Source organism: Geotrypetes seraphini, chromosome 1, assembly GCF_902459505.1.
Source record: "Geotrypetes seraphini chromosome 1, aGeoSer1.1, whole genome shotgun sequence".
In the NCBI taxonomy this organism is placed as follows: Eukaryota; Metazoa; Chordata; class Amphibia; order Gymnophiona; family Dermophiidae; genus Geotrypetes; species Geotrypetes seraphini.
In genome coordinates, this window is record NC_047084.1 from 342,559,103 (window position 1) to 342,585,670 (window position 26,568).

Below are 26,568 nucleotides of genomic sequence, written 5' to 3' on the forward strand. Positions count from 1 at the left end.
GATAGTGGGATAACAACCTTCATGAATGAGCTCCTTAAATGTGCACAGTCTTTTTGAAGCCCCAAAGAAACCATGATTTTAACAACATTTAAGAGCAGTTGTGCTTTTGAGCAGGCAGACTCAACGATTACCTTGAAGGGGAAGGGGCAATGGGGGCAGTTTTATGTGCAATGAAGGTTTATAAAATAATATGCATTCCACTTCAGAATCTCGGAGAGAACGGGAATCCGAAGGCCTTGAGCATGCGCAGATGCTCAAGGCCCAGCGCAAAGAGAAGGCAGATCTTCGGGCACCGACACCGGCATGTCCTGTGCATTGGTTGCCAGTGCCAGTGCTAAATGGGGATAAAGAATGTGATCAGGTGGGTGCCTGGGGGATGCCGGATCGCGGCGGGGGGTGCGACACAAGCAGGGGGTGCCGGATCGCAGGGGGGCGCCACGCCGGTTCTTGGGGGGTAGAGCAGCGCCGCTGGCCTCGGGGGATGGGGGTGGGTGGGAACGAATCAAGCGAGTTTCCCTTACTTCCTATGGGGAAACTCACTTTGATATACGAGTATTTTGGTTTACGAGCATGCTTCTGGAACGAATTATGCTCGTAAACAAGGTTCCACTGTTACATACTTTCAGAATCTAGATTGCAAAAGTTAGATAGTTCAAATCTAATAGATGCTGGCACTGTCATATTAATATAGGGACGCTGGGTCATCTGTTATTCTATTGTCCCTTGATACTCAACTTTTGGAAATCAATATGGGGACATATTAATCTGGTTATGGAGACGGTGATTCCATTATCTTATGAAACAGTAAATCTGTGGGACATTATTATCCCCTAAGCCACCAATAGATAGACATAAAAACAGATTGTTAGGAATCATGACTGGGATAGTCATGCAAATGATCGCATCAAATTGGAAGAACTTTGATCACTTGAATTTTAGTTTCTGGTGGCACTCACTATGGGCTCCTTTTACGAAGGCGCATTAGGGTCTTATCGCTCAAAATAGCGTGCACTAAAATGCCGTGCGCGCTAGCCGCTACCGCCTCCTCTTGAGCAGGTGGTAGTTTTTCGGCTAGCGTGCACTAATCTGGTGCGTGTGCTAAAAACGCTAGTGCACCTTCTTAAAAGGAGCCTTAAGTCTTTGTTATAGGATAGAAAAAATTATTGCTGATCAAAGGGGAAATTTTAAGTTATTTCAATTAATAACTGAACGATTATAACTTACACATCCAAGGGATGGGAGAGAGAGAAAGGGGGGGGGGGGGGGGGTTTCTTTGACTTTTACAGAAGTTAACTGGAAGGAGGTTATTGATGGAATCCATAGTTTGTTATTTGGGTGGGAGGATGGGAGGGGTAAAAATGATTGCTTATGGTTTATTGAAAGTTGTAAGTGTTTTATCTGGATTTATTATATGTCTGTGTAATTGTAAATGCACTGTTGATAGTTTGGAAAAGCAATAAAGATATATAAAAAAAGAATCTGGTATTTTTTCTATGTTCCTTTGAAGCTGTTCTAATCTTTGTCTATGCTGGAGACAATGGAGTCTCTCCACACCCAGACTCCTTTTCCTCCAACTAACATGCACACAAAGGAGGAGGGGGGTCTGAAAGCTGAAACCGAAAGTCCTTGCTACATTTCATATTCTACTAGCTACTGTTTTAAATAAATCTTTTCTAACGCAAATTAGTACAGTAATTTGAGAACAATTAAACAGACCCAAACGTGAAATGCAAGAGAAAAAAAAAACCCTGGCCTTATGCAAAAACAGTTTATATACGAGTTGTTAACTAGGTAAACCCACCTGCCATGATGTCATCCAGGGTGTCAGTGAGGGTTTGAGCAGGACTGGCTACCATTAGCCCTTCTTGTGTTTCTGCTAGAATTCCTTGCCCCAGACCTGCCAGCTGTGTTTGGCCCAGTACTGGCTGTCCCACTATAACTCCTTGCAGTTCTGTGATATTTGTGACGGTCCCTGGAGGCAAAGCACCTGCTGCCAGTGACAAAGACTGGGGCATTGCCAGAGGCTGGACCGGTGCAAACTCCATCTGCGTGGCAGCCTGCTCGGGGTCATCTTTGAGCAAAATAGGGTCCACCTGCTGCAAGTGTGTATAGGCTTCCTCTGTAAGCTGCTCCTCAGCGTCACCAGAAGTCAACAGTCCAAGGTGTGGACAGGCCTGTTGCTGCTGCTGAAGCTGAATCCTCTGTAGCTTTGACTTCCAAGTATTGCTTTTTTTAGCTGCTGTTGAGTTTTCAGTTGTAGTTCACGCTCCACTTTCTGCAGCTCCTCTAAAATTTTTTGCTTCTTCTGGATTTGTTCCTCTCTGGTTTTGTTAAGCTCCTCAATTTTCTCCTTGGTGAGCTGATCGGCATGTGCAAGTTCTAAGGACTGCAGCTGAGCATTCTTTTCTATGGCTTCTTTTATCCTCTGCTCCAACTCCGTTAGCTTTCCCTGAGCCTCTTCTACGATGCTCTCTGGAGACTGACTGCTGATGTAACCCTGCACATCCTGGTCACTTGTTGGCACGTGGCTGCTGGACTTCTGTTTAGAAGCAGCTGTGTGAAAAAGAAACCCCCTCAGAACCAATACTGTACATAAACAACAAACTTCTGAAATAATTGGGAGAGATATGGGTTAATTGTGCTCTCAATATCCCAAAGGTAAATCTTTCAGTACATCTTTTACCATATTAAACAACAGGATGCATTTTCAGAGCTGCCAACAGAGCTGGAAGGACATTTTGTCATCTCCAATTACAATTGGAGATGGTAAAATTTTACAATTTATAGCTTGATGCATTGTGGCACTTGTTGTCCAGTATATTTTAAATTCTACAAAGTACCATAACACATCAAGATACAAAATATCCCAATGGCCCAGAAAGAGGGTCACTTGGCAGCTTTAAATTATGAATTTAATACCATGGGGCTCAGATAATGTTCCTTCCATCCCTAATCTGTCAAAGTTTTTAAGACAATCAATGTTTTGTGCTCTGTTCTTACTTCAAACATGTCACTCCTCCTCTACACTTGTCACTCTGCCTTTAATTTTTTTATAGCATTCAAAATGGAGGCCACAATTCCTCTACTGGAAGTGTAATATACTTACACTTATCAAACACCCCCATGAACATAAGTGGTTTGTTTCATGAGATGTTCTAAGCATGCCACACTGATCCACTAGATGGAAGAAAAAGGCTCTTTACCTGGTTTTAGACACCCTCTAATGGCTGCCCTTCAAAGAAGGGGGAGTTAATAGTCCCCCTGTAAGCTTAATCAGTTATTCTGAGTAGACTACACTCCAAACACTAGTAGAAGATTTTTATTAGACCATGCACAAAGTATGGCAGTCAGCTGCCTTAAGGAATGACAAAGCAGGAACTAAGACAGTGAAGGGAAGGGATCACGCTACTGCCAAAGTAAACTACTCTTAGTGGGGGGGTTAGACAGAAAAATACTACAATGAACTAGCCAAAATTAAAAGAAGGAAACTGGAAGGCAAGTTAATACCAAAGCAGTAAAGAATACACTCTTTTGATCTGTGACTTCTACTTGGTTAAGTTAAATGATTTGACTTCCTTTGGCACTATTCTTACTAATAAATAGCGAGATGGTCCAATCCCAGTAACATGTCCTCATGTGCGAAATCTGAGCTGGTGAAACTTCACATCCCAGTCTCTATGAGGACATACAAATGAATTGGGAGTTAAGGGGAAAATCTAATAAGTGATCTGTTTTATTGGAAGATTAGGTTCTTACCTCAAGAGTGTTCTTTCTGGTAGATGTGCCTAGGAGTCCCAACTATAGGTAATATCCCCCTTCTTGCGAGTTGTGTTGCAGAAGGATGAAACTTACATTCTTCAACCCTGCCTTCTCCAGTGGCTGTAGTGCCCCCTCTTCAGTTTTTACCAAAGCAATCGATCATCACTACAACATAAGAAATAGGAAGGAGGTATACGGGGATCATCCTCAATAATACATTTCTGTAAACCCAGGTGGAACAAACAACCCACCTCACAAAGTGCAGCCATCACTAACACTTATGGAGTTCTGAGAGACTCGCACTTTTTTTTTTTACGTTCAATATTTTACTCTTCATATCAGACTGGCTGGAGAAGATCTCCAGCTGTTTACATTCACTCTGTCAGAGGCAGTAAGTAGGTGAATTCTAACTGACAGGGTGGGGCTTCATGACTCCTAGGTACATCTACCAGAAAGAAGATTATTGAGATAAGCATAATCTTCCATTCTGGTGCAATGTGTCTTGGAGCCCTGACTGTAGGTCATGTACCTAAGAAGACTCCTGAGTGCAGGATGGGACAGATGAGCCTACCCTTAAAACTGAAGACCCAGAGGCTATATCCTCTTGTGCTGTCACATCCACTCTGTAAAACTTTGTAAATGTATGGAGAGTGGACCACATAGCTGCCCTACAAATCTCCTGGGAGGAATTGCCCGAGACTCCGCCCACAAAGAAGCCACAACTCTAGTGGAGTGTGCTCTCAAGGACATCAGTGGCCATTTCCCACAGCCAATGTAAGCCAATAAGATTGACTTACAAATCCATGTGGAAATAGTTGCCTTAGATGCTGAATTACCCAGCAAGAGCATTGGTGAGGACAAAAAGATGATTTCAGAGAGAAAATTCATTCGTCACTTCAAAGTAATGGAGAACAACTCTCCGCACATCTAACAATTTCCAACAGTTTGTCTGTCTTCTTGGAACCCCATAGAATGGAATGCGGATAACCTGACCTTTTGATTGATAAGGAAGGCTGACAACACCTTTGGAAAAAATGAAAACTCTTGCTTTGGTAAGTCTGAGAAATGGTTCTCTGCATGATAGTGCCTGAATCTCTGAGACCCCTTCTCGCCGAGATGATGGCTACCAGGAACCCTGTTTTCAATGTCAGATCCAGCAAAGATGCTTCCTGCAAAAGCTTAAACAGAGTCTTACTGAGCCCCCTCAAACAATGTTAAGATTTCACAATAGCACTCATATAAGTTTAGTTTATAGATACGAAAAATATATTTATGCAAGGAACTAATAAATTGGTTTAAAAGGGTATGGGGTCCATTGACTAACTTTATTGATAATACTTGAATATTTTCCCTTTACTTCTAATTAGAATTTACACATCCAGGGAGGGGGGTGGGAGAGAGGGAGTGAGATATTATCTTGGGATTGTTTTCTTGTTTATATGGAAATAGTTGTAAGTGCTATTTTTTAATATATTCTGTAATGTATTCCATGTATGCGCTATTTTAAGTTTCAAAATGAATAAAGAATTATAAAAAAAAAAGATTCCACAAGATGGAACAGCTCTCTCACCGGAGGCCACAACCTGAGCGCTCCTTTGAAAAACCTGGCTATGTCAGGATGTGAGACCAAAGAGCCTTTTTCCCATTTAGGCTCTGAAGCCACAAGAGGTCTGCTACCTGCTCTTTGAGGGACCCCACTGCCAGTCCTTTGTTCATACCGGCTTACTGAAATACTAAAACCACTGACATCAGGGCTTTTTAACAGCTTCACCTTGTCCTTCACACACCAATGTTGAAACAGCTTCCAGACCTTTATATAAGCCATGATCATTATTGGTCTCTTGGCTCTAAGGAGGTCAGCTATGACCACTTCTGAGTAATCCTTTTGCGCTAGAGCTGCACCCTCAAGAGCCATGCTGTAAGATCAAAGCATTCCAGACCCTGCGACAGGAGAATCCGAATGTACCGACAATTTGAGACCTCTGTCCTTTTGAAAGCATACCAGCTCCGCATATCACAGCCGATGTGGCCAATCCGGCACCACCTCGGATTACCAACCCCGGATGGTTCGCTATCTACCGTATGACCCAGTCTATCATGAGCCACAGGGGAAATACGTACAGCAGCCATTGTTCTGATCACGGTTTGAACTAGGGCACTCAATGCCAGAGTTTCCTGGCTCGAACCTGGGACTGAAGAACGGCTCCATTTTCGAGTGCCAGCTGCCCCCATCAAAAGCACTATGTAGTCAAATGCCTTGTGGGACAGAGATCACTCCCCGGATCCAATGGTCTGCTGGGCAAAAAAGTCGGCTTGCATAATGTCTACTCCTGCTACATGTGCTGCAGAAAGCACCTGAAGGTAGGATTCTACCAATGAAACAACTTGGCCTCCAGGCAAGCCGAGTACTATTATGGATCTTAGTATTAGATCCCTAGCATGTGTTGAGTTAGGATAAAAACTTGTATTGTAACTATGGCAAATTGTAACCTGTTAACTGTATATCTGTGTATGTTGACCTGTAACCCGTCCTGGCTCTTTAGGGAGGACCGGATTAGAAAATGAATAAATAAATACTTCTGGTGCCTTCCTGTCAATTGACATAAACCCCTGCTGTAGCATTCTCTGAGAAAATCCTGCCTGCTTTGTTTTTAGGGATTTTCCCGAAGTTTTGTAGGGTGAGCCGAATGGCTTCCAGCTCCAGTCGATTTATGGGACCACTTCCTTTGTGCCGGTGTCTATTGGCTCTGAACTGGGCAATCAAGGCTAATGAAAACTTAAGAATTGCCATACTGGGACAAATCCTCAAAAGGTCCATCATGCTCTGTGGCCTGCTTCCAAAAGTGGCCAACCTAGATCCCAAGTACCCTAGCTATTATTATCCTAAGAATAAGCAGTAGATTTCCCCCAAGCATCTTAATAATGGCCTATGGACTTCTCTTTTTAGGAAATTTATCCAAACCTTTTTTAAACCCTGCTAAGCTAACCGATTTCACCATATTCTCCAGCAATGAATTCCAGAGTTTAATTACAAATTGTGCAAAGAAATATTTTCTCCAATTTGTTTTAAATCTCACTACTTATAGTTTCTTCGCATGTCCCCTAGTCCTAGGCATTTTTGAAAAGAGTAAAAAAGTGACTCACATCCACTCCTTCAACTCTACTCAGTATTTTATAGAATCTTTATCACCCCCAAGTCACCTCTTCTCCAAGATGAAGACCCCCTAGCTGCTTTAGCCTTTCCTCATAGGGAAATCGCCCATCCCTTTTATCATTTTTGCCGTCCTTCTCTGTACCTTTTCTAATACCGCTATACCTTTTTTGAGATACAGTAACCAGAACTGCACACAGTATTCAATGTGCAGCTGTACCACAGAGTGATACAAAGGCAATTATACATTTTTCATCTTTGCCTTTCCATTCCTTTCCTGATAATTCCTAACATTCTATTTGCTTTTTTAGCTGCTGCCATACATTGAGCCTGAGGATTTCAATTTATCCTCAACGATGACACCTAGCTGGCATCAGTCGTCAGAATCACCCAAGAAGAAATGCACAGAGGCTTGCCTTTTTCCAACACCTTCAGTCAGAGGCACCAACACAAACTCTAAACTAAACTAAACTTTGTTTTATAGACCGGGTCATCAACCAAATGGTTAACACTAAGTGAAAACATAATACGAAAGAACAAATAATAATAATAATCTGATTTAAAAAATAAAAATGACTAATTTTCAAAATTAACAAGAATGTCTTCAGGGCTTTTTGAAATAATAAGAAGGGGCCTAAACTTCTTAGTGAAAACGGCAAATTGTTCCAGAGCTCTGTCAACTTGAAAGCAAAAGAGTAACTAAATCTCCTGATAGATTTATATTGCCCCTGAGGGAAGGAAACCAAAAGTTCTAGTTTTTGAGAACTTCTGGCAAGATGAGATCTGTACACATTCCAGTCCAAAGGAACAGAGTAGTGAAAATGCCAAATAAGATCTTAAATGCAATGCAATTGCATTTAAAAATGGATTCATAAGATGGACTGGAAGCCAATGTGAGTAGTGGGGACACATGGTCGAATTTACTCTTACCCCCAAAATAAGCTTAGCAGCAGCATTCTGTATCAGCTGAATCTCTACAACCTGCCTTGGAAAGACCCAGATCCATTGAATTGCAATAGTCCAGCCTTGAACAGAATGATTGATTGAACCAGGACAGAAAAAGTGCTACTAAGGAAAAAAATGCTCTCATTCTTCTCAAGATACGGAAATTGAAAAAAAACACTTTTTTACAAGAGAATTTATTTGATCCCTTATATATGAGTGAGCAATCGATGATAATGCCTAGCAACTTCTTGAGTGAATCCATCTGCGGGTCCATCGGAACACAGTGCTGTCCTGGAGAGAACGCATATGAGCCTTTGCCCAAGGGACTACTTCTATGATGCTGTCATGGATCCTAGTACCTGGAGATAGTGCCAAGCTGTAGGAATTGGCATCTTTGGGAAATCTGAAATCTGATTTGTAAGCTTCCATTTGCGTGTTTTAGAAAGAAGGACATGACCCTCTGCCATGTTGAAATGGATTGCCAAATACTCCAGGGTCTTGGTCAACTCCCATGTGTTTCTTTTGGCTAGTTGACATCCAGCCAGGTCTTTCCAACAGCTAGACCCACCTGGGACACTGCACTCCTCCTGAATTCCATCCTTTCTAAGGAGCGGCCGCCACAACTTACCATCACCTTGGTGCAGGTGCATGGAGCCGTTGCCAGAAAGAAGAGCAGTATGGAGAACTGAAAATATCTCCCCAGCACATTGATATCATCAAGAACCTTCTGTGCTCTAGAAAATATGGGAATATGGAGAAAGGTCTCCGTCAAATCCATGGAGGAACAGGAATTTCCCTGGTGCAACTGCCACAATGACTCAATGAGCATTCTTCTTGTGGAACCACGGCACCTTTAGTGTTGCATTGACTGACTTCAGATCTAGGACTTGATCTCCGATCATCTGAATCTTTCTTGGACACTATGAAGTATATTGAGTATCTGCCCAAGCCCGATTCTGCAGGAAGAATAGGCTCTAAGGCTTTAATGTCTATGAGTCTTTTGTACTGTTGGCCCAGACTAGAAAATGACACGGGGGACAAATTTGTCCCTGTCCCCCACAGAAACCTCAATTTCCCCATCCTGTCCCCATGAGTTTTGTCGCTGTCTCTGTCCCATTCCTGTAAGCTCTGCTTTAAACCACACAAGCCTTGAATACTTATGATTTTAAAGAGTTTGAGGCTTGTGCAGATACAAACTGGAGCTTGCAGAATGGGGCAGGGACAGGAAAAAGAACTCACAGGGACGGGATGAAAAAATCAGTTCCCGCGGGGATGGGAAAAATTTGTCCAGTCATCCTCTAGCTCATCCACCCAAAGGAGTCCACAAAGTAAATCTGCTAGGAGGTAGCTGAATCCGAATTTGTATCCGACTCCAGCACCCAGCAGTCTGAGCTTATCCATGCCCATAACTCCCAATAGGCTGCTAACCCTCCCTCCTATCGGCAGGAGGCCAAGGCTGCTGACCTGGCATCATCGAGACCTTTTTGGAAGCCACAGGGGCACGTGGACCAGAGGAGCGAATATGCTTTGAAATTTCCATACCTCTGCCAAGAACTCTGATATGTTCTCTGGGTTACCAGCTCCTCCAGAGAACTGGTGAATGAGCGCCGTGAGCCTTTACGCAGTGGATTGTTTCCTTTTTTATCCCATTTACAATCTTCAAATTAAGTCAGTTAGCTTACCATAGCCCAGCAGAGACCAATAATCCCCTTGATATTCTCATACACTCTCCAGTCCTTTCCATAGCCCCTTCTCAACCTAGAGCTAAGAAAAAAGAAAGTCTCTCTTTCCCTCAGGGACTTCTCTGAATGATTCCAGTCTGAGAAAGAAGTACTCCTCCCTGCCTGAGTTCCGTTCCTCTGATTCAGCAGGGCTATATCCCTTCCCTAATGGATCTCAGTACCAAGCTTCAAAGCTTAGGGCATTCTGGGACAGGCAGTTACCGCAGATTTGTTCACCACCCCTACTGCCCAGGAGTATAACTGCAGCTTCAGTGAGGGAAAATCCCTGAATCTCTCTGCTGAAATTCAGGAGCCATAGGGTAAAGCGTTGCCATAGTCTTAGCTACCTGTAGTGAGCCCTCCAGGGTCTCCAGATGCTCCATAAATAAGGAAGTGAGAATAGGATGCGAGGGGAAAAAAGAAGTCTGAGCTTGGGAAGCACTTATAACAGAGCATTATGTAGCAGATGCCTGTGGAGAATCCAGTGTTAATTCTTGCAGTGTTCTCAGCAATAAGTTTCAACAAGGTTGTCAACTTAAACTGATGGCACAGTGGGGTCCTTTCCCTGATCTAGTGCTACTACTGCCTCTGGACTTATGTTCTCTGCCCGCGCTTCATCTCTCACAAGGGAAGACTCACTCTGCGACAGCAAAGGCATAGAGTCAGACTATCAAACTCCCCAGTCCCTATCTGGCTGAGCATCTGGACCCTGCCCCGGAACCTCTTCTTGGGAGGTGTGCACTTTAAATGGGCAACACTCTTACGCAGCCACCAGCGCTCCTTCCGCTGGATCCTGGAAACCCCGACAATCTAAGAAAACCATTCACATTAAATGGCTAGACTTAGATTAATTCAGAACACGGCAGTTAAATTGATTTATGGTTTGAGGAAATATGACCATGTGACACTCTTCTATCACAAGTTGCACTGGCTTCCAGTGGAAGCTTGTGCTTTGTTTAAGTTGGGTTGCCTTTGTTATAAAATTGTGTATGGTATTGCTCCAATCTATATGACTGATAGATTCCTTTTAGCATCTTTTAAACACAGAAGAGGATCACATGCTTTGTTTATCTTTCCTTCTGTTCAAAGTTGTAAAAGCAAGAAATCCTTGGATCATACATTAACATTCCAGGCTACTTTCCACGATAAGGAATTTTGACCTTTGTTGTGTAGTTTTTGCTCTTACAAACATTTTAGAACCCAATTGAAAACTTACCTTTTTTCAAAGTATCTGGCCAAATAATCTTATCTGTTTCTTATGTTATTTTTATTATTAACCTTATGCGGTTTATAAGTACAATGTTATGTTATGATTTAAAAAAAATCAGGGGTAAAACCCTGACTAGGGGTCACAAGGACCCCTTTAGGACTTCCCATGGTTTCCTCTTGGGCTTTGTGGCGTCCATACATTTGCACTTCGCCCAATCATTTTTCAGATACTCTGGATGAGATTTTTTCCCAAAGGAGCCATCTGCCATCCCCCATCCCTAGAGGTAGCAGATGAGGCTAAGCCCAAGGCTCCTGCCCCTCTCTCACATGCTCCGCAACATGAGGAGCATAGATGTTCCTCAGCCAGACATCCAGCGCAAATCTGGCATGATATAGGGGTATCACAGCCTGAGGGGTCCATCCTACATGATTTCTTGCAAAACTGAAGGGTTTTGAGGCAGATGGAGGTTTTTAAATAAAAATTGGGAAATCCAATATGACTGCCATGGCAGCATGGTCACGTCAAATGGCCCAAGAAACCAAATAAAAGGTCAAAAAAATATTGAAAGAGAATTTTGGAGATGGGGGACCCTAATCCAGTCCCAGAAATGCTTGAAACATGCAATTTTAGACACCCCCCCCCCACAACCAATTTCCTGTACTCACTGTCTCTCTGTATTGGTGCTAGCCTGCTTCAGCTGTCACAGCCAGCCCCGCCAAAGCTCGACCTAACCACATAAAGGCCAAATAGCCTACACTCAAGCACCTAATAAATCAGGTTGAAAGCCAGTTACCATGGGGACAGACCCCCAAGCTCCAAAAGTATAACTGCAGGCTGACAAGGTACCCCCACGTGTCTCCCTACTAGCTGCAGACTTCTCTCACAGAGTCTGCATCCTTTCCCAGGCAGAGCTGTCCCAGGGCCATTGGGAACCTCTTGAGTACCAAAAATAAAACCCCTCCAGATTTGGACAAAAAACCAAAAATAAGAAAGAATTGATCACAGTGCATCAGAACACCTTCTCAACTTACTTGGAGAAGGAAAAACTGAAGAGGGGACTACAGAAACTGGAAAAGGAGGCAGAGTTGAAGAATGCAAATGTTACCCTTCTCTCAACAGAACTCATGAGAAGGGAGATATTACCTATAGTCAGAACGTCTGAATCTAGACACATTGCATCAGAAATATCAACTGCAAAAGAGCGGAGCAGCACAAAGCTATTGAAGCAAGCACACTCTGCTGGCTTACATGAATGGAAGGTTACACAGAAGGAAAACAGTACCACCTGAAGGCTAGACAGGGGAAAACACAAGGGAGAATTAAATGCAACAGGAAGAATTTCTCTTAGATACAAAACTCTCTTTCAATACAATACAAATTATGGTTCAACCAATACATTACAAAGCAAATGAACAGAACATACAGATAAAATACAATGCAGGCAAACAAAAATCATCGTTCATTATAAGAGAGAAAAAATGGTTTACCCTCTACATGGTACACATGCACACCATATGAAATATTACAAGGAACAAAAGGTAAAGAAAAATGGGTTTCAAACCACTATCACATTCAAGTGTCTGAAAAAAGAGGGCCCCTTACCTTTCATCTTATAGCATTAAAAAGTTCTGCCTTGTATTAGGACTAAATGAGATGGTGCTAAACACACTGACTGCTTAAAATTTTTATTAATTTTGATTGCACATTTAGTTGCTGTCCACCATCATAACACATTTTGATTTTAAACACAACCAGACATCTTAGAAGTGATTTAACGAAGGCAGATACCTATAGAACATGAGAACTTAAGACATTTTTTTAACCAATTACTGAACACACAGCTGTGTTCTTTAAGATAGTCAACACAATTACTATGAGAACAAGAGGACATATATTAAAAGGAAAAAAATGAACGCAAATATTTTCCTACTATATAAAGATCTACTTTTTTTTTTTTTCAGAAAGTCTGCAAAACTACAACTGACCTTTATTTCTGATGGGAAGGGTTGTAGCGACATTGGCAGGGGGTTTGTCAGGCTCCTGTGGTGGAACGACCATGGGCAATGCCTGCACTGGTACACGAGGAGCCTAAAACATGGGACACTGTAATTGCTAACATTTCTTCCTACATGGTCACTATATATATCGTACTTCAAATTATAAGTCAAGTAACTTTTTACAGAGCGACATGCATAACATTTACATAAATGAGGGGCACTAACATCTCACACCCAGCAAAAACAGAGCTCACTGCTCTGTGTACAACTGATCATAAGCACATAGGCCTCATTTGTATAGAATACATATCTTTTTATTTCTGCACATAACTAATGTTACATGATCAAAACAAATCCTTGCAGCATAATTTTAGGTGCACTGTTAATTTATTCTCTTAAGAACTATAAAACTTAAGGAATCACAATTTCTGCGCAAATAACCTTAAAAACAGTGCACACATTTTGGGATTATGTTATTTTGGCAATATTCATGGGAAGAAACATGAAGACAAGGCATGAATAAAACCAGAATCCTTATTTTCCTGCAAATTGAAGCTTCGTCTAAAGAACAAAAATTAAGATGCTTACATGTTTAAGGTTTTTTTTAACATAAAATTGTGATTTACTATAGTTTCTAGTTCTCAGGGTGTGCACCAATAAAGCTAAATTAATACAAAACAAGAGAGGATACTCGAGTCTTACTCGATTTAAATCATGTGAAGGTGGGGTCAACTGGGTGCATCAGGAGGAGGAGCAGCAAGCAAGTTTATTGGGATAATCCATATAAATAGCAAACCACACTAGTGTGACCACCTTTGGAAGCTTCTATCAGCATCGTAGAACCATCCTAAAGGGAAACAGAAAAGTTTTTGAAAGGTTACAATACCCAAAGCTGTACATATTTTTAGATCAATTTTAACCTCTAGATCTTTAATATGGGGCTTCCACAGCTAACTTACAGCTTTCTAGAATACCACACCCCCTCAAAATAAGCAATAACATGCGTAAGAATATATGGAAGGGATTATTTCCATAGCTCACTAAGGCCCCAAATGCTCAAAAGACTACCGTGCAAGCAAAACTGGTTAAAGCCAGTTTTACTTGCAAGTTAGCTTAGCTACCAATGCAACAAAAGGGTTCTTGGGGGGCTTTATATCGATTGTGAAAGGAGCCACCAAGAATCCTATTTAAATGTATTACAAGGAACTAATTAGTATTAAAATGAGCACTCCATGCAATGCACAGCAAAGAATGTCCATCTTTCACATGCAAACTTTTTACGACAGATGGGGCGCTGTCGGGTGTTTTCTCTAGTAGGAGTAGTTTGCTTGAATTTTAAATGCTGATTGTGCTTGTGCTGTGTGTCCCACGCCCAACAGCCATGTCTAATATATGGCATAAAACGCAAAAAATAAAATAAAAATTTCAGCTGTAGCAGGAGGGTTTTTTTTTACTTTTTTAACCCTTGCTGCTGCTTACCCACTGGCAACTCACAATTACACGTGCGCACAAGAGTTGCACCTACCACTCAGCTCATGCACAGGCGCCAGTCACAGTTCCTCCATTTCACCATGATACTCAACAAAACACAGTGTTGCGTACTAATTTGTACACTGTTTGTGTTGATGCATTGCCCAGAAAATGAAAGGTCACTTCCAAACTGGGTTTTTTTCACTAGGTTATTGGAGTTCTGTATCATCCAGTCCTAAGTCCTTTTTAGTTGCATTGGACTTAGAGGATTTTGAAATAAGCCCTTCAATTATTTCATATAGGGTTTAACGATGCCTATTTTTCCCTCTTCAAAAACCATATATGCTCATGTATAAGTTGAGAGATTTCAACTTTTAAAATCCCATTAATAAACCAGGGTCGTTCTCATCAATGCCATATCATTCTTGATATTCTCTTAACTTCATGGAAGGTCAGTAGACAAACTATGGCTGTACTGCAGTTGCTTTAGATGAGAAAGACAGTGAAGTATATATTCCTGGTGCAGGAAAAACTCTTAATTCAGGGTGAGCTTGTACAATGCCCAAATTAAAGAGAAGAGATGTCCAAGTGGGACTGAAGAGTGATAAAAATAAATTGTAGGGCCTAGCTCCCCGTGATTTGTTTTCCCTACTTACAGGTAGTGCACTATATAAATTTGTTTAAGTTGATATCAGGATTTGGCTCCAGTTTATCTTTTCCCCTCACTTTGAGTTATATAGACCATCAAGGAATACAAGTAAGTTCTCACTTATTTGCCTATCCCAAGCCAAATGGTGACCCTTTTTTGACAGGACCTTAGCGTTTCAAGCAGGTAAACTGCAATTTTGGCTTGGTGAATGTATTCATCAAGCCATGTCCTACTGTTCTTTTCGAAAATGAGTCAAGTCTTCTCTGTTTGACAAATTTAATCACTTAGTTGGGTATTTTTAAGATTGTAATCATATTTTTAACTTTTATTGTACGATTTTATTTTCATGGTATGAATGTATTTCGCTGACTGTCCAGTTTCTTATGGTATAAACTGCCTAGAACTTTTGGTAATGGCGGTATAAAAGAATAAATTTATTATTATATTATTATATATAGACGTCGGGATTTTGGGGGGAGATGATGGGGGTTAAAACGCCTTTTGAACTTTTACTGGAACCGGCTCTCATAAGGGACTTGTCTGAAATATATAAGTGTCTCCCTGCTCAGGGAAATACCTTGCTGCCCTATATGAAGGCTTGGGAGGGTGATTGGGAGTCTGTATTCGCAGGACTGTTGGGACTGTTCGCCAGGATCTGGCGGGAGGTGCATCTTCTGGTATTGCAACTTGATAGTTGAAAACGGTTACAAGGTACTTTTCTGCTCGGTACTATACCTTACATTCTTTGGCTAGGCTGCAGGGGGAAGGGAGGGGTTGTGTTGGAGGGGAAGTGGGACCTATTTACTACATGTGGTGGCTCTCTGTGAGGATGAATGAAAGAGTTTTGTACCTGGGTTTTTGACCAAATTTCTCGTATTCTGAGCAAAGAGTCCCGGCTGGCTGGCATCATGCTTTAGGGCTCCTTTTACAAAGCACTGCTAGGGCCTTAACGTGCGGAATAGCGCACGCTAAATTTGCCCCCGCGCGCTAGCCGCTACTGCCCTCCTTTTGAGCAGGTGGTAGATTTTCGGCTAAGCGTGCGCTAATCCAGTGCGGTGTGCTAAAACGGCTAGTGAGCTTTGGTAAAAGGAGCCCTTACTGTTTTGGCATGAGCTTGATTTAGAGAGGGGGGATCCATCTTTTGCAAGTTGGCTATTACATACTGCTCGTTGTGGTTGGATTCTCAATTGGAATTCAGCTTGTGTCCCCTACTTGGCAGTTGGTGGTGCAACAGGTATACAACACTGGCAACTCATGTATCAACTCACTGCTCTCCAACATGTTTAGACGCCATGGTTATGCACATATTTGGCAGAACTTTCACATGCACACTTAGCTGGTTACTGAGGGGGTTGGGACTCCTGGAAATGAGGATGCTGCCTTGATTTACTTTGATTTATTATTGTTGTGTGGGTTTACTATTGTCTGGTATATTGGGGGGGGGGAACAATGTTGGGAGGGAGGGGAGCAATGTTGTGGTGCAGTTTATGTGGGACTATGTATATTCTGGTAGTTTGTTTTGGTCTTGGATTGCACAGCCTGTTATTACTCTTGGGGTATGTTATCTGTCTGGGTTTTCTTATGACTTTGTAATTTTTTTTGTTGGCATATGGTTGTGTATTTCATTTTTCAATAAAAGCTTTTAATTTATTAAAAAAAAAAGGAAAGACAAGTAGGGTTACCCAAATTGGAGGAAACATGACGGTAAGAGGAATTTCACCAAAATTTCACAAAAGTAGACTAGGCCAGTAGGAAAGAAGTGGAAACTTGTTAACAAAAGCATTCTGTGTGCCTTGTAGAAATACGGGGAAAGGGCATACTGCTTGAGGTATGTGATTGGATAATACAGTAGAAGAAACTAGAAAATACACAGTGTGGTATTAAAACATAGTACTACGTAAACTAGAATCAAACAGAGCAGTCATTGGAACTTTGAGTAAGAAGAGCATTGGCTTTTCTCAAAAATGTAAGTCTCCCTCCAACTTAGGAATCAAGGAAATCTCTTATATCTTGGCATCCCAAGTCCTCTAAATTTTCTTCACACTTCTACCTCTAACCCTCTGTTGTAGTTCCTTCCTATTTCTCCTACTGTAAACCGCGTCGAGCTCTACGAACGTGGAGATGATGCGGTATACACACCTAAGGATTAGATTAGATAATATTTACTGCATACATGAAAGGTCCTAATATGTATGACGAAGGTCATATGGATATCATAATGAATAGAGCGTGAAAGCTATAGAATTGTAAGCAATGGAACTTGAAACTAATGAGTAAATCTAACTTACAGGGGTAGGAACATGCAATCGAGTAGGCTTGAGCTGTTGTTAAGGTAATTGGGTACAAGGTTGCCATTTGGGTTTTTTTTTTAAAATGACTTCATAGAGAGTAGCAAAAAAAATGCAAAATACAAGTTATATTTCAAGTTGTTGAGCAGGATATAGAAGTATTACCACTCTGGAATTAAAGTAGTATATATATGAGGAAATGAGAATTTTAATAGATGAACACCTCAGTTCAAAGCATGGTTATCAGCTATACTGGATAGGTAATACGTTGCCCAAGAATAAGAGGGGTATGTATTAAGCAGAGAGGCCTGTAAAACATGTGTCAATGTCCACCGGTACCAATAAGGATCGGTACTGCATAAAAGTCTGAGTTGCTGGGTACCCTACACCAGGCCTAATATCTTCTTCAATAAATAAACATGAAGAAACAAAAACAAAATATTTTGTTGATGTTAAGAGTGTTGTTTGTTTTTTTTAGTCTTGGAAGATCGGGAACAGATCCAGCCAGAAAGGAAAAATTATAGAGGACCACGGGGTCGAGTAAAAATAGGCTAAAAAGCTGTCGATGTAGGACAAAGGCTTTAAACTGCCTATAGGTCCAATGGTGAATATAAAGACATTTTTGTTAGGAAATAAAGGTTTAAAAAAAACCCAAAAAATCCAACTAAGACAAAAAAAAGAATGAAAATAATGAAAAATGAAGTGTGAAGGCAAACTTGACTGGACGAAATCCAGATACATCTTCACTCTGCAGGAAAACGAAATACTGACAATCTTGTGTGCTGGTGTAGGGCAGGAAGGCACTTGCGCATGCACGGTGCAGGCAGTCTCAATGCTTTCTAAAGCTTTAAAGTGACAGTACACTTTTGCACTGTCCGTACTGGGTTCCATGGATGACATCACCCATCTGTGAGAATATGCTGCCTGCTTGTCCTGGGATAATAGGAAGTAATATCAGTCATTCCGGTGTAGCAGGACACAGCCACCTGCCACGGTCCACTATAGCCCCATCCTCCCTCTAACCTTTTACATGGCTGAAAGGCTCGCCAACTCCAGCTACACCGGAACAGGAAGTTACATCAGCTGTTCCAGGGTACCAGGGACTAAAGAGATTTGAGAGAGACTGTAGAGCATGGCGTGCCTGCTGGTAGTGCTCTACTTAATTGTTAGCACTGCCTGCAGGCTATAGGTTAGTTAGAGGGAAGGAAGGAAAGAGAGCAACCAACCCAACCCAACCCAACCATGGAGGAAGGGAGGGAGAGAGAGAGAGAAAAAAAAAAGAGATACCCAACCACAGAATAAGGGAGAAAGGGAGAAGAGGATTATGGCGAGAAGGAGGGAAGAGAGAGAGAGAGAGAAAGAGATATCCAACTATGGAGAGAGGAAGGAAGAGAAGAGAGGCTCACAGGAAGATATGCTGGGAGAAAGAAGTGCAGATGGGGGGGGGGGGATAGGATGATCTTTGACAGGACCAGATTTTGGAAATAGGGATGGGAAAAAGAAGGGAGATTGTGATAGAGGAGGGGAGGAGAGAAATGGTGAGCACAAGGTGGTGGGGAGAGGGAGGAAAGAGAAGACACCCATGGGAAGGGAAGGGGAAAAAAAAGGAAGAGGAGAGATAATGAAGGTGCCCATGAATGGCAGAGAAGAGAAGAGACCAAAAACTAGACAGATTTAAAAAGGAGGAAGAAAACTGAAGTAAGTTGATTGTGAAAGACAGATATAGGTCAGGAAGTAAAGGGTACAGAAAAAGAAACAGTGAATAGACAGAGCAGGGAAGCAAAACCAGAGATGTGGAATGAGATGTTCAGAAAGATAAAATCATCAGATAATAAAGGTAAAATAATTTTATTTTAGTTTAGTAAGAAGGATAATGGGATTTGATATATCACCTTTCAGTGGGACAACTGAATTAAAATGTGTCAGTTTTGAGAATGTACGTGTGTGCTATGCATATTATTGCACTATACGGAGAGGAAATGTGAGGAGGTGCTTTATGCAATTAAAAATCTTAATCACAATCTTGCAATTAAATATTGTAATCAATGTACAGCCCTAGTTTATAGATTTTAAACAATAACTATGTTCTGGCTGGTTGAAAGTTTGCATTGAGCATGCAACTTGAGAGGAGGGCATGCCTGCAGGAAAGTGTCCATGACAATTACCAGGTGACCTGGAGAGAGCTAAAAGCCATTGGACTGGCCGATGGCTCAAGCAGTAGGTTCAAAGAAGAATATTATCTGAGACTATTGGTGCAAAAAGAGCTGGTGAGTAAAATTTTGATTGCTTTTTCTTTTGAGGGGAAACAAAAACAAGTGTGTTGAGTTCTAAGAAATACTGACACCTGCATAAAATATTCATCTTAGATAAGAAGGGTTGAGTGATTTTTGAAAATATTTTTCTAGAACATTTTGCTTTAGTGAACTTGCTAAAGTTTAGACAGAGAATAGAGAATAAAACTGAATTTAAGGACTTATTGATGAAGGATAAATATATAATCCTTACATACTGAAATCTGATAATTTAGCTGTTTCCTTCTGTCTTTAAGTCTGTTCTGACCACTGTTTGAAATATATAAAGCTGTGAGCTATGGGAAGGGAAGGAGGAAGGTTGGGAAAGGCAGGGGAAGGGAGAAGTGTGGGACCCCAGCCTCGAGTTATAGATGAGTCACACATCATGTTTGCCATTTTTAGTTCTAAAACTGCCCTCGACTTATACATAAGCACATATGGTACATATAAAAACAGACTATTTTACATTTGTATTTTTATTTTAAATTTGAAACATTATCTTATTCCTGTGTATGTTTAGTATAGGTTTACTAATTAGCAAGTATAACAAACGCCCTAAGTTCAATGCGGTTAACAAAAGATTATGCTATGAGAAAATACAAAAAAGAAAATGTAATATATAGAGACTAATTAGTCAAAATTTGGAAAAAGAAAAGTCTTCAGAAGTTTTCTATAATGTGTAAAGATGTAAATCTAATCAATAATGGGCGAATATCTTTATCGTAATGAGCTGCTTGATAAGAAAGACAGTGACCATGATGTTTCTTACTTTTACACCCCTTAACTGAAGGGAATGTAATAGGGCGTGAGATTTTCTACTCTTCTCCTGTGTCATAAAAACAAATCTGTCAAGATAGAGTGGGGCCCACACCAGATGCGACTTTATAATAATAATAATAACTTTATTCTTTTATACCGCCATAACCAAAAGTTCTATCAGCGAAATAAAATAATACAGTAAAAAAATACAAATATTTGTAAAATAGAATTTCAATAATAAAACTCACTAAGTAATAAACTTACCGAACAAAGCGTTCTTAATTAATTTCCAAAAACTGCAATAGGATAACATAGCTTGCTGAATACATTTACCTAACCAAGATTGTTGCCTACCAGCTTGAAATGCTAGGGTCCTATCTAAGATGGTCTTATATCTACACCCATTAATTTTTGGATAAGCAAATAAGTAGAAGTTTCTAGTTTCTCTTGATGGTCTTTGCAACACAAAATGAGGAAAAAGGTAAGCTGGAGACAATCCCGATATCAGCTTAAAGCAGATACAGGAAAATTTGAATAATACTCTTGCCTCCAAAGGCAGCCAATGAAGTAAACGAAAATATGGACTAATATGGTCGTTCTTTTTTAAACCAAAAATCAATTGAACAACTGTATTATGAATTATCCTTAATTTCCTTATAATTTTTTTGGGTTTTCCTAAATAGATGATGTTACAATAGTCTAAAATAGATAAAACTAATGCCTTAACCAATAGCTTGAACGATAAAGGATCAAATATTTTTTTATGGTTCTTAATTTCCATAACCTAACTTAAAAATCACCCATGCCTCCACAGGGAGCCAATGCAACCTACAGTAATAAGGAGTTACATGGTCGTACTTCCTCAAGCCATAAATCATCCTTACTACTGTATGAACCAAAGTTAGCCTAGCCAAGTTTTTCTTAGTGCTTGTCAAATATAACAATGTTACAATAATCTAGAATACTCTAAAGTAGTGTCTGAGCTAAAAGCGTAAAGGCGGTAGTATCGAAGTAAGATCTGATGGTGCGAAGTTTCCACAAGATATACCGTATTTTCACGCATATAACGCGCGCGTTATACGCGTTTTTACCTACCGCGCATACCCCTCGCGCGTTATATGCGTGAGCGCGGTATACGAAAGTTTTAAAACATAGTTCCCACCCCGCCCGATGCCCGATTCACCCCCCCAGCAGGACCACTCGCACCCCCACCCCGAACGACCACTCGCACGCGCTCCCACCCGCACCCGCATCCACGATCGGAGCAAGAGGGAGCCCAAGCCCTCTTGCCCGGCCGACTCCCCGACGTCCGATACATCCCCCCCCCCCGGCAGGACCACTCGCACCCCCACCCCGAAGGACCGCCGACTTCCCGACAATATCGGGCCAGAAGGGAGCCCAAACCCTCCTGGCCACGGCGACCCCCTAACCCCACCCCGCACTACATTACGGGCAGGAGGGATCCCAGGCCCTCCTGCCCTCGACGCAAACCCCCCTCCCCCCCAACGACCGTCCCCCCCCCCCAAGAACCTCCGACCGCCCCCCCAGCCGACCCGCGACCCCCTTGGCCGACCCCCACGACCCCCCCACCCCCCCTTACCTTTGGAAGTTGGCCGGACAGACGGGAGCCAAACCCGCCTGTCCGGCAGGGCAGCCAACGAAGGAATGAGGCCGGATTGGCCCATCCGTCCTAAAGCTCTGCCTACTGGTGGGGCCTAAGGCGCGTGGGCCAATCAGAATAGGCCCTGGAGCCTTAGGTCCCACCTGGGGGCGCGGCCTGAGGCACATGGTCGGGTTGGGCCCATGTGCCTCAGGCCGCGCCCCCAGGTGGGACCTAAGGCTCCAGGGCCTATTCTGATTGGCCCACGCGCCTTAGGCCCCACCAGTAGGCGGAGCTTTAGGACGGATGGGCCAATCCGGCCTCAATTCCTTCGTTGGCTGCCTGCCGGACAGGCGGGTTTGGCTCCCGTCTGTCCGGCCAACTACCAAAGGTACGGGGAAGGGGGGTGGGGGGGTCGTGGGGGTCGCCAGGGGGGTCGCGGGTCGGCGGGGGGGCGGTCGGAGGTTCTTGGGGGGGGCGGTCGTTGGGGGGGAGGGGGGTTTGCGTCGAGGGCAGGAGGGCCTGGGATCCCTCCTGCCCGTAATGTAGTGCGGGGTGGGGTTAGGGGGTCGCCGTGGCCAGGAGGGTTTGGGCTCCCTTCTGGCCCAACTACCAAAGGTACGGGGAAAGGGGGGTGGGGGGCGTCGTGGGGGTCGCCAGGGGGGTCGCGGGTCGGCTGGGGGGGCGGTCGGAGGTTCTTGGGGGGGGGGCGGTCGTTGGGGGGGAGGGGGGGTTTGCGTCGAGGGCAGGAGGGCCTGGGATCCCTCCTGCCCGTAATGTAGTGCGGGGGGGGGTAGGGGGTCGCCGTGGCCAGGAGGGTTTGGGGCTCCCTCCTGGCCCGATATTGTCGGGGAGTCGGCGGTCCTTCGGGGTGGGGGTGCGAATGGTCCTGCCGGGGGGGGGATGAATCGAACGTCGGGGGGGGGTGAACGGAGAGTCGGGACAGGGCACGGAGAGGCGGGGCAGTGCACGGAAGTCAGGGGGGGTGAACGGAGAGTCGGGACAGCGCACGGAAAGTCAGGGCAGTGCACGGAAGTCAGGGGGGGTGAACGGAGAGTCGGGACAGCGCACGGAAAGTCAGGGCAGTGCATGGAAGTCAGGGGGGGGGTGAACGGAGAGTCGGGACAGCGCACGGAGAGGCGGGGGCAGTGCACGGAAGTCAGGGGGGGGTGAACGGAGAGTCGGGACAGCGCACGGAAAGTCAGGGCAGTGCACGGAAGTCAGGGGGGGGGTGAACGGAGAGTCGGGACAGCGCACGGAGAGGCGGGGCAGTGCACGGAAGTCAGGGGGGGGGAACGGAGAGTCGGGACAGCGCACGGAGAGGCGGGGCAGTGCACGGAAGTCAGGGGGGGGGAACGGAGAGTCGGGACAGCGCACGGAAAGTCAGGGCAGTGCACGGAAGTCAGGGGGGGGGGTGAACGGAGAGTCGGGACAGCGCACGGAGAGGCGGGGCAGTGCACGGAAGTCAGGGGGGGTGAACGGAGAGTCGGGACAGCGCACGGAGAGGCGGGGCAGTGCACGGAAGTCAGGGGTGGGTGAACGGAGAGTCGGGACAGCGCACGGAGAGGCGGGGCAGTGCACGGAAGTCAGGGGGGTGAACGGAGAGTCGGGCAGCATGCGCGGTATAATCGTGAGCGCGTTATACCAAAGTTTTTGTGCTTATCAGCGTGATTTCTGCGCGCTATACACGTGTGCGCGTTTTATACGGGTGCGTGTTATTTGCGTGAAAATACGGTAGTAACCCTTCTGAACTACTGCATCTATCTGATTTTTCATGGTCAGGCACTGATCAAAAACCACTCCCAAGATTTTAATAGTAGAACTTATTGTAAATGATACTGAATTAATTTTAATTATTGGTTCAAAGATAATCTTTTGACATGACACAAAAAAGAATTTAGTCTTTTCCTGATTTAGTGTCAGCTTGAATTCTTGCATCCAGGATTCCATCATGTTTAACACAGACTCAATGAATTGAGAACTGGTGGATAACGTATTACTGTATTGTAATTATTGTAATATTGTAATACTGTATTGTAAATATTGTAATAATTATTGTAATATCGTCAGCATAGCTGAATAACCTCAAACCCATTTTACTCATCCAGTAGCCCAATGAAAGGAGATGCACGTTAAAAAGTGTAGGAGAAAGTGGGGAGCCCTGCAGGACTCCACATGGGTTCTTCCAAATTACTGAAAGAGCATCCTTAAATTTAACCTGATAAAGTCTTCATTCCAAAAATCCTTTAAACCATGAGAGTACTTTACCCTGGATTCCTAAAAAATCCAAAAATTCAAGCAATTTACTACTTGGGGTTTAGCCAGGTACTTCGGACCTAGATTGGCCACTGTTGGAAACAGGATACTGGGCTTAATGAACCTTCAGTCTGTCCCAGTATGGCGATTCTTATGTTCTTTTGCCGATGCCATGAATGCATTCTATATAGGTATCTTAAGATGGAATATCCTATCAGCACCCACCAACAGAACTTGCAATTCCTGAGCCCAGATAGAGGTCAGACTGCAGTGCCAACAAACTCCAGCTGTTGATAGGAGAGAGGTCCCATTACATGCTACTGTTCAAAACATCTTGCCTCCCTCAGGAAACATAGCAGCTTATGGTACTTTTAAAAGGACTAAAGCCTGTCCTGGGAGACCACTGACCAGATGGGTTTTCGAGATATGCATAAATGAACATGAATGAGAGCTTTGCATACAATGGAGGTGGCAACCATGCAAATCTGTCTCAAGCACATTCATTAGAGATATCCTGAAAACCCAACTGGCTGGTGGTCCCCCAGAACAGGCTTAAACACTGGACTAATGGAAATGCTATAATGCTTTTAAGTGTTGAAACTGGAAAGTCTGACAAAGGCATTAAATACAACAGCATGCAAGGTAACATAGAACGTAATATAATAAATCAAGTTTCAAGTTTATTAGGTTTTTATATACCGCCTATTTATCTAGGTGGTTCTGCAATCAGGTACTCAAGCATTTTTCCCTGAATAGTCCATCCAGTTTGTCCAACCTTACATGCTCCATAAAGTAATGTAATTTAAATGGTCCTTTTTCTTAGATATATCTGGGCCAGAAACCTAGAGCCCTGCCCAGTAGTGTGCTCCGTCAAAGCTCACTCCAGCCCATTTTAACAATCCCAGCCAGTGAAGCCCTCCCTAGCCCATCCTCAACTGAATGGCCATATACGTGACGCAGACCATGCAAGTCTGTCCAGTACTGGCCTTAGTTCTTCAATATATACCATTATTTTCTGATTAGAGATCCTCTGTGTTCATCCCACACTTTTTTGAACTCTGTCACTGCTTTCTTCTCCACCACCTCCCTCGGGAGCACATTCCACGCATCAACCACTCTCTCCGTAAAGAAGAATTTCCTAACATTACTCTTGAGTCTACCACCCCTCAACCTCAAATTATGCCCTCTGGTTTTACCATTTGTTTCCAAATATCAGGTTATGGGAACTCTGCCCACCCCCCTGCTGGTGGATGCAGAAGATGTCAACAGTCCTCAGGGTACACCAAGCCAGTCAGGTTTTCAGGATACCCAACATGAATATGCACGAGAGAGATCAGCACACAACAGAAACAGTGCAAGCAATTTATCTCATGAATTTTAAAGGTGGATATCTTTGTAAACCAAACCAGTCTATCCAGAGGACAGGACTGAAAGCCCCTGCTTCAGAAAAATATATTAAAAAATAAGACATCAAAATTTTAATTATACTACATATAAAAAAAAAGTCAAGAATAAAATAAACTACTTCTTGGTGAAAGGGTCAACTTAAACAAAAAGGCAACAAGACGGTGTTACATACTTTTAGCCTGTGAGAAGGATCGGCTCCATGAGCTAGCAGCAACTCCACAACTGCCAAGTGCCCCCCAGCACAAGCCAGTGATAACACAGTGTGATCATTGTTGAGTGTGGTTCTATTCACATTTGCTCCTTCAAAGAAAGACAAAAATAACTTTAAACATATGTCATGCTCTTGCTCTGACCCAGTATGGCTATTCTTATGTTATTACATAAATATTTGGAATGCTCTACACCTCAGTCATTGAAAAATCTATCTTCTTATATGCTCTTTTGGAAAGATCTGAAGACATTTATGAGTTAGAAATTGGACGAGTTTACGGTTGTGATGAAATTTTATTGCGAGTCACTCTAAACCTTATTTGTAGGGAGAAAGTGGTGGTTTATAAGTACCAATTTAGATTAGATCAGATTAGAGAGTACTTTTCTGAATTAAGGTTATGGAAAGAAAGGAAGTGGCTCCAAGAAAGGCTACCAAAATATTGAGGTGCAATGCCTGAATATAAACTGCCTAGGCTGTAAGAAATGTATAAAAACTAAAAAGAATAAAAAATACAATAAAACAAGTCCAGCAAAGAACAATTACAGATCTAAAACGTACTCATCAGCAAAGAACAATTACAGATCTAAAATGTACTCGTGAAAAGAGTTCTCAACCCCAGTATTCAAGTTCCACACATCCAGTCTGGTTTTCAGGATATTTACATTGAATTCAGCAAGTTTCCAAGTTTCCAAGTTTATTGGTTTTTAATATCCCGACCATCAAACAATTGTCTGGCCGGTTAACAATCAGCTTAAAAAAAAGAATTAATAGTAATAGGATGTGAATGGAAATATCTTAAATTAAACATAAATGACAAAGACTTGACATACTTGAATGTGAGGAAATTGTGGGGG

The 26,568-nt window shown here is 42.9% G+C and overlaps 1 protein-coding gene across 1 annotated transcript in view; it reads right to left on the reverse strand.

The window, feature by feature from the left end:
* ANKRD17 (ankyrin repeat domain 17) overlaps positions 1-26,568 on the reverse strand; it is a 291,925-nt gene that overhangs the window by 112,031 nt on the left and 153,326 nt on the right. Inside the window, 6 exon segments of the mRNA XM_033961546.1 lie at positions 1,802-2,216; positions 2,219-2,553; positions 12,772-12,874; positions 13,486-13,566; positions 13,568-13,630; positions 25,676-25,803. Of these exon segments, the coding sequence (XP_033817437.1) occupies positions 1,802-2,216; positions 2,219-2,553; positions 12,772-12,874; positions 13,486-13,566; positions 13,568-13,630; positions 25,676-25,803 (1,125 nt within the window).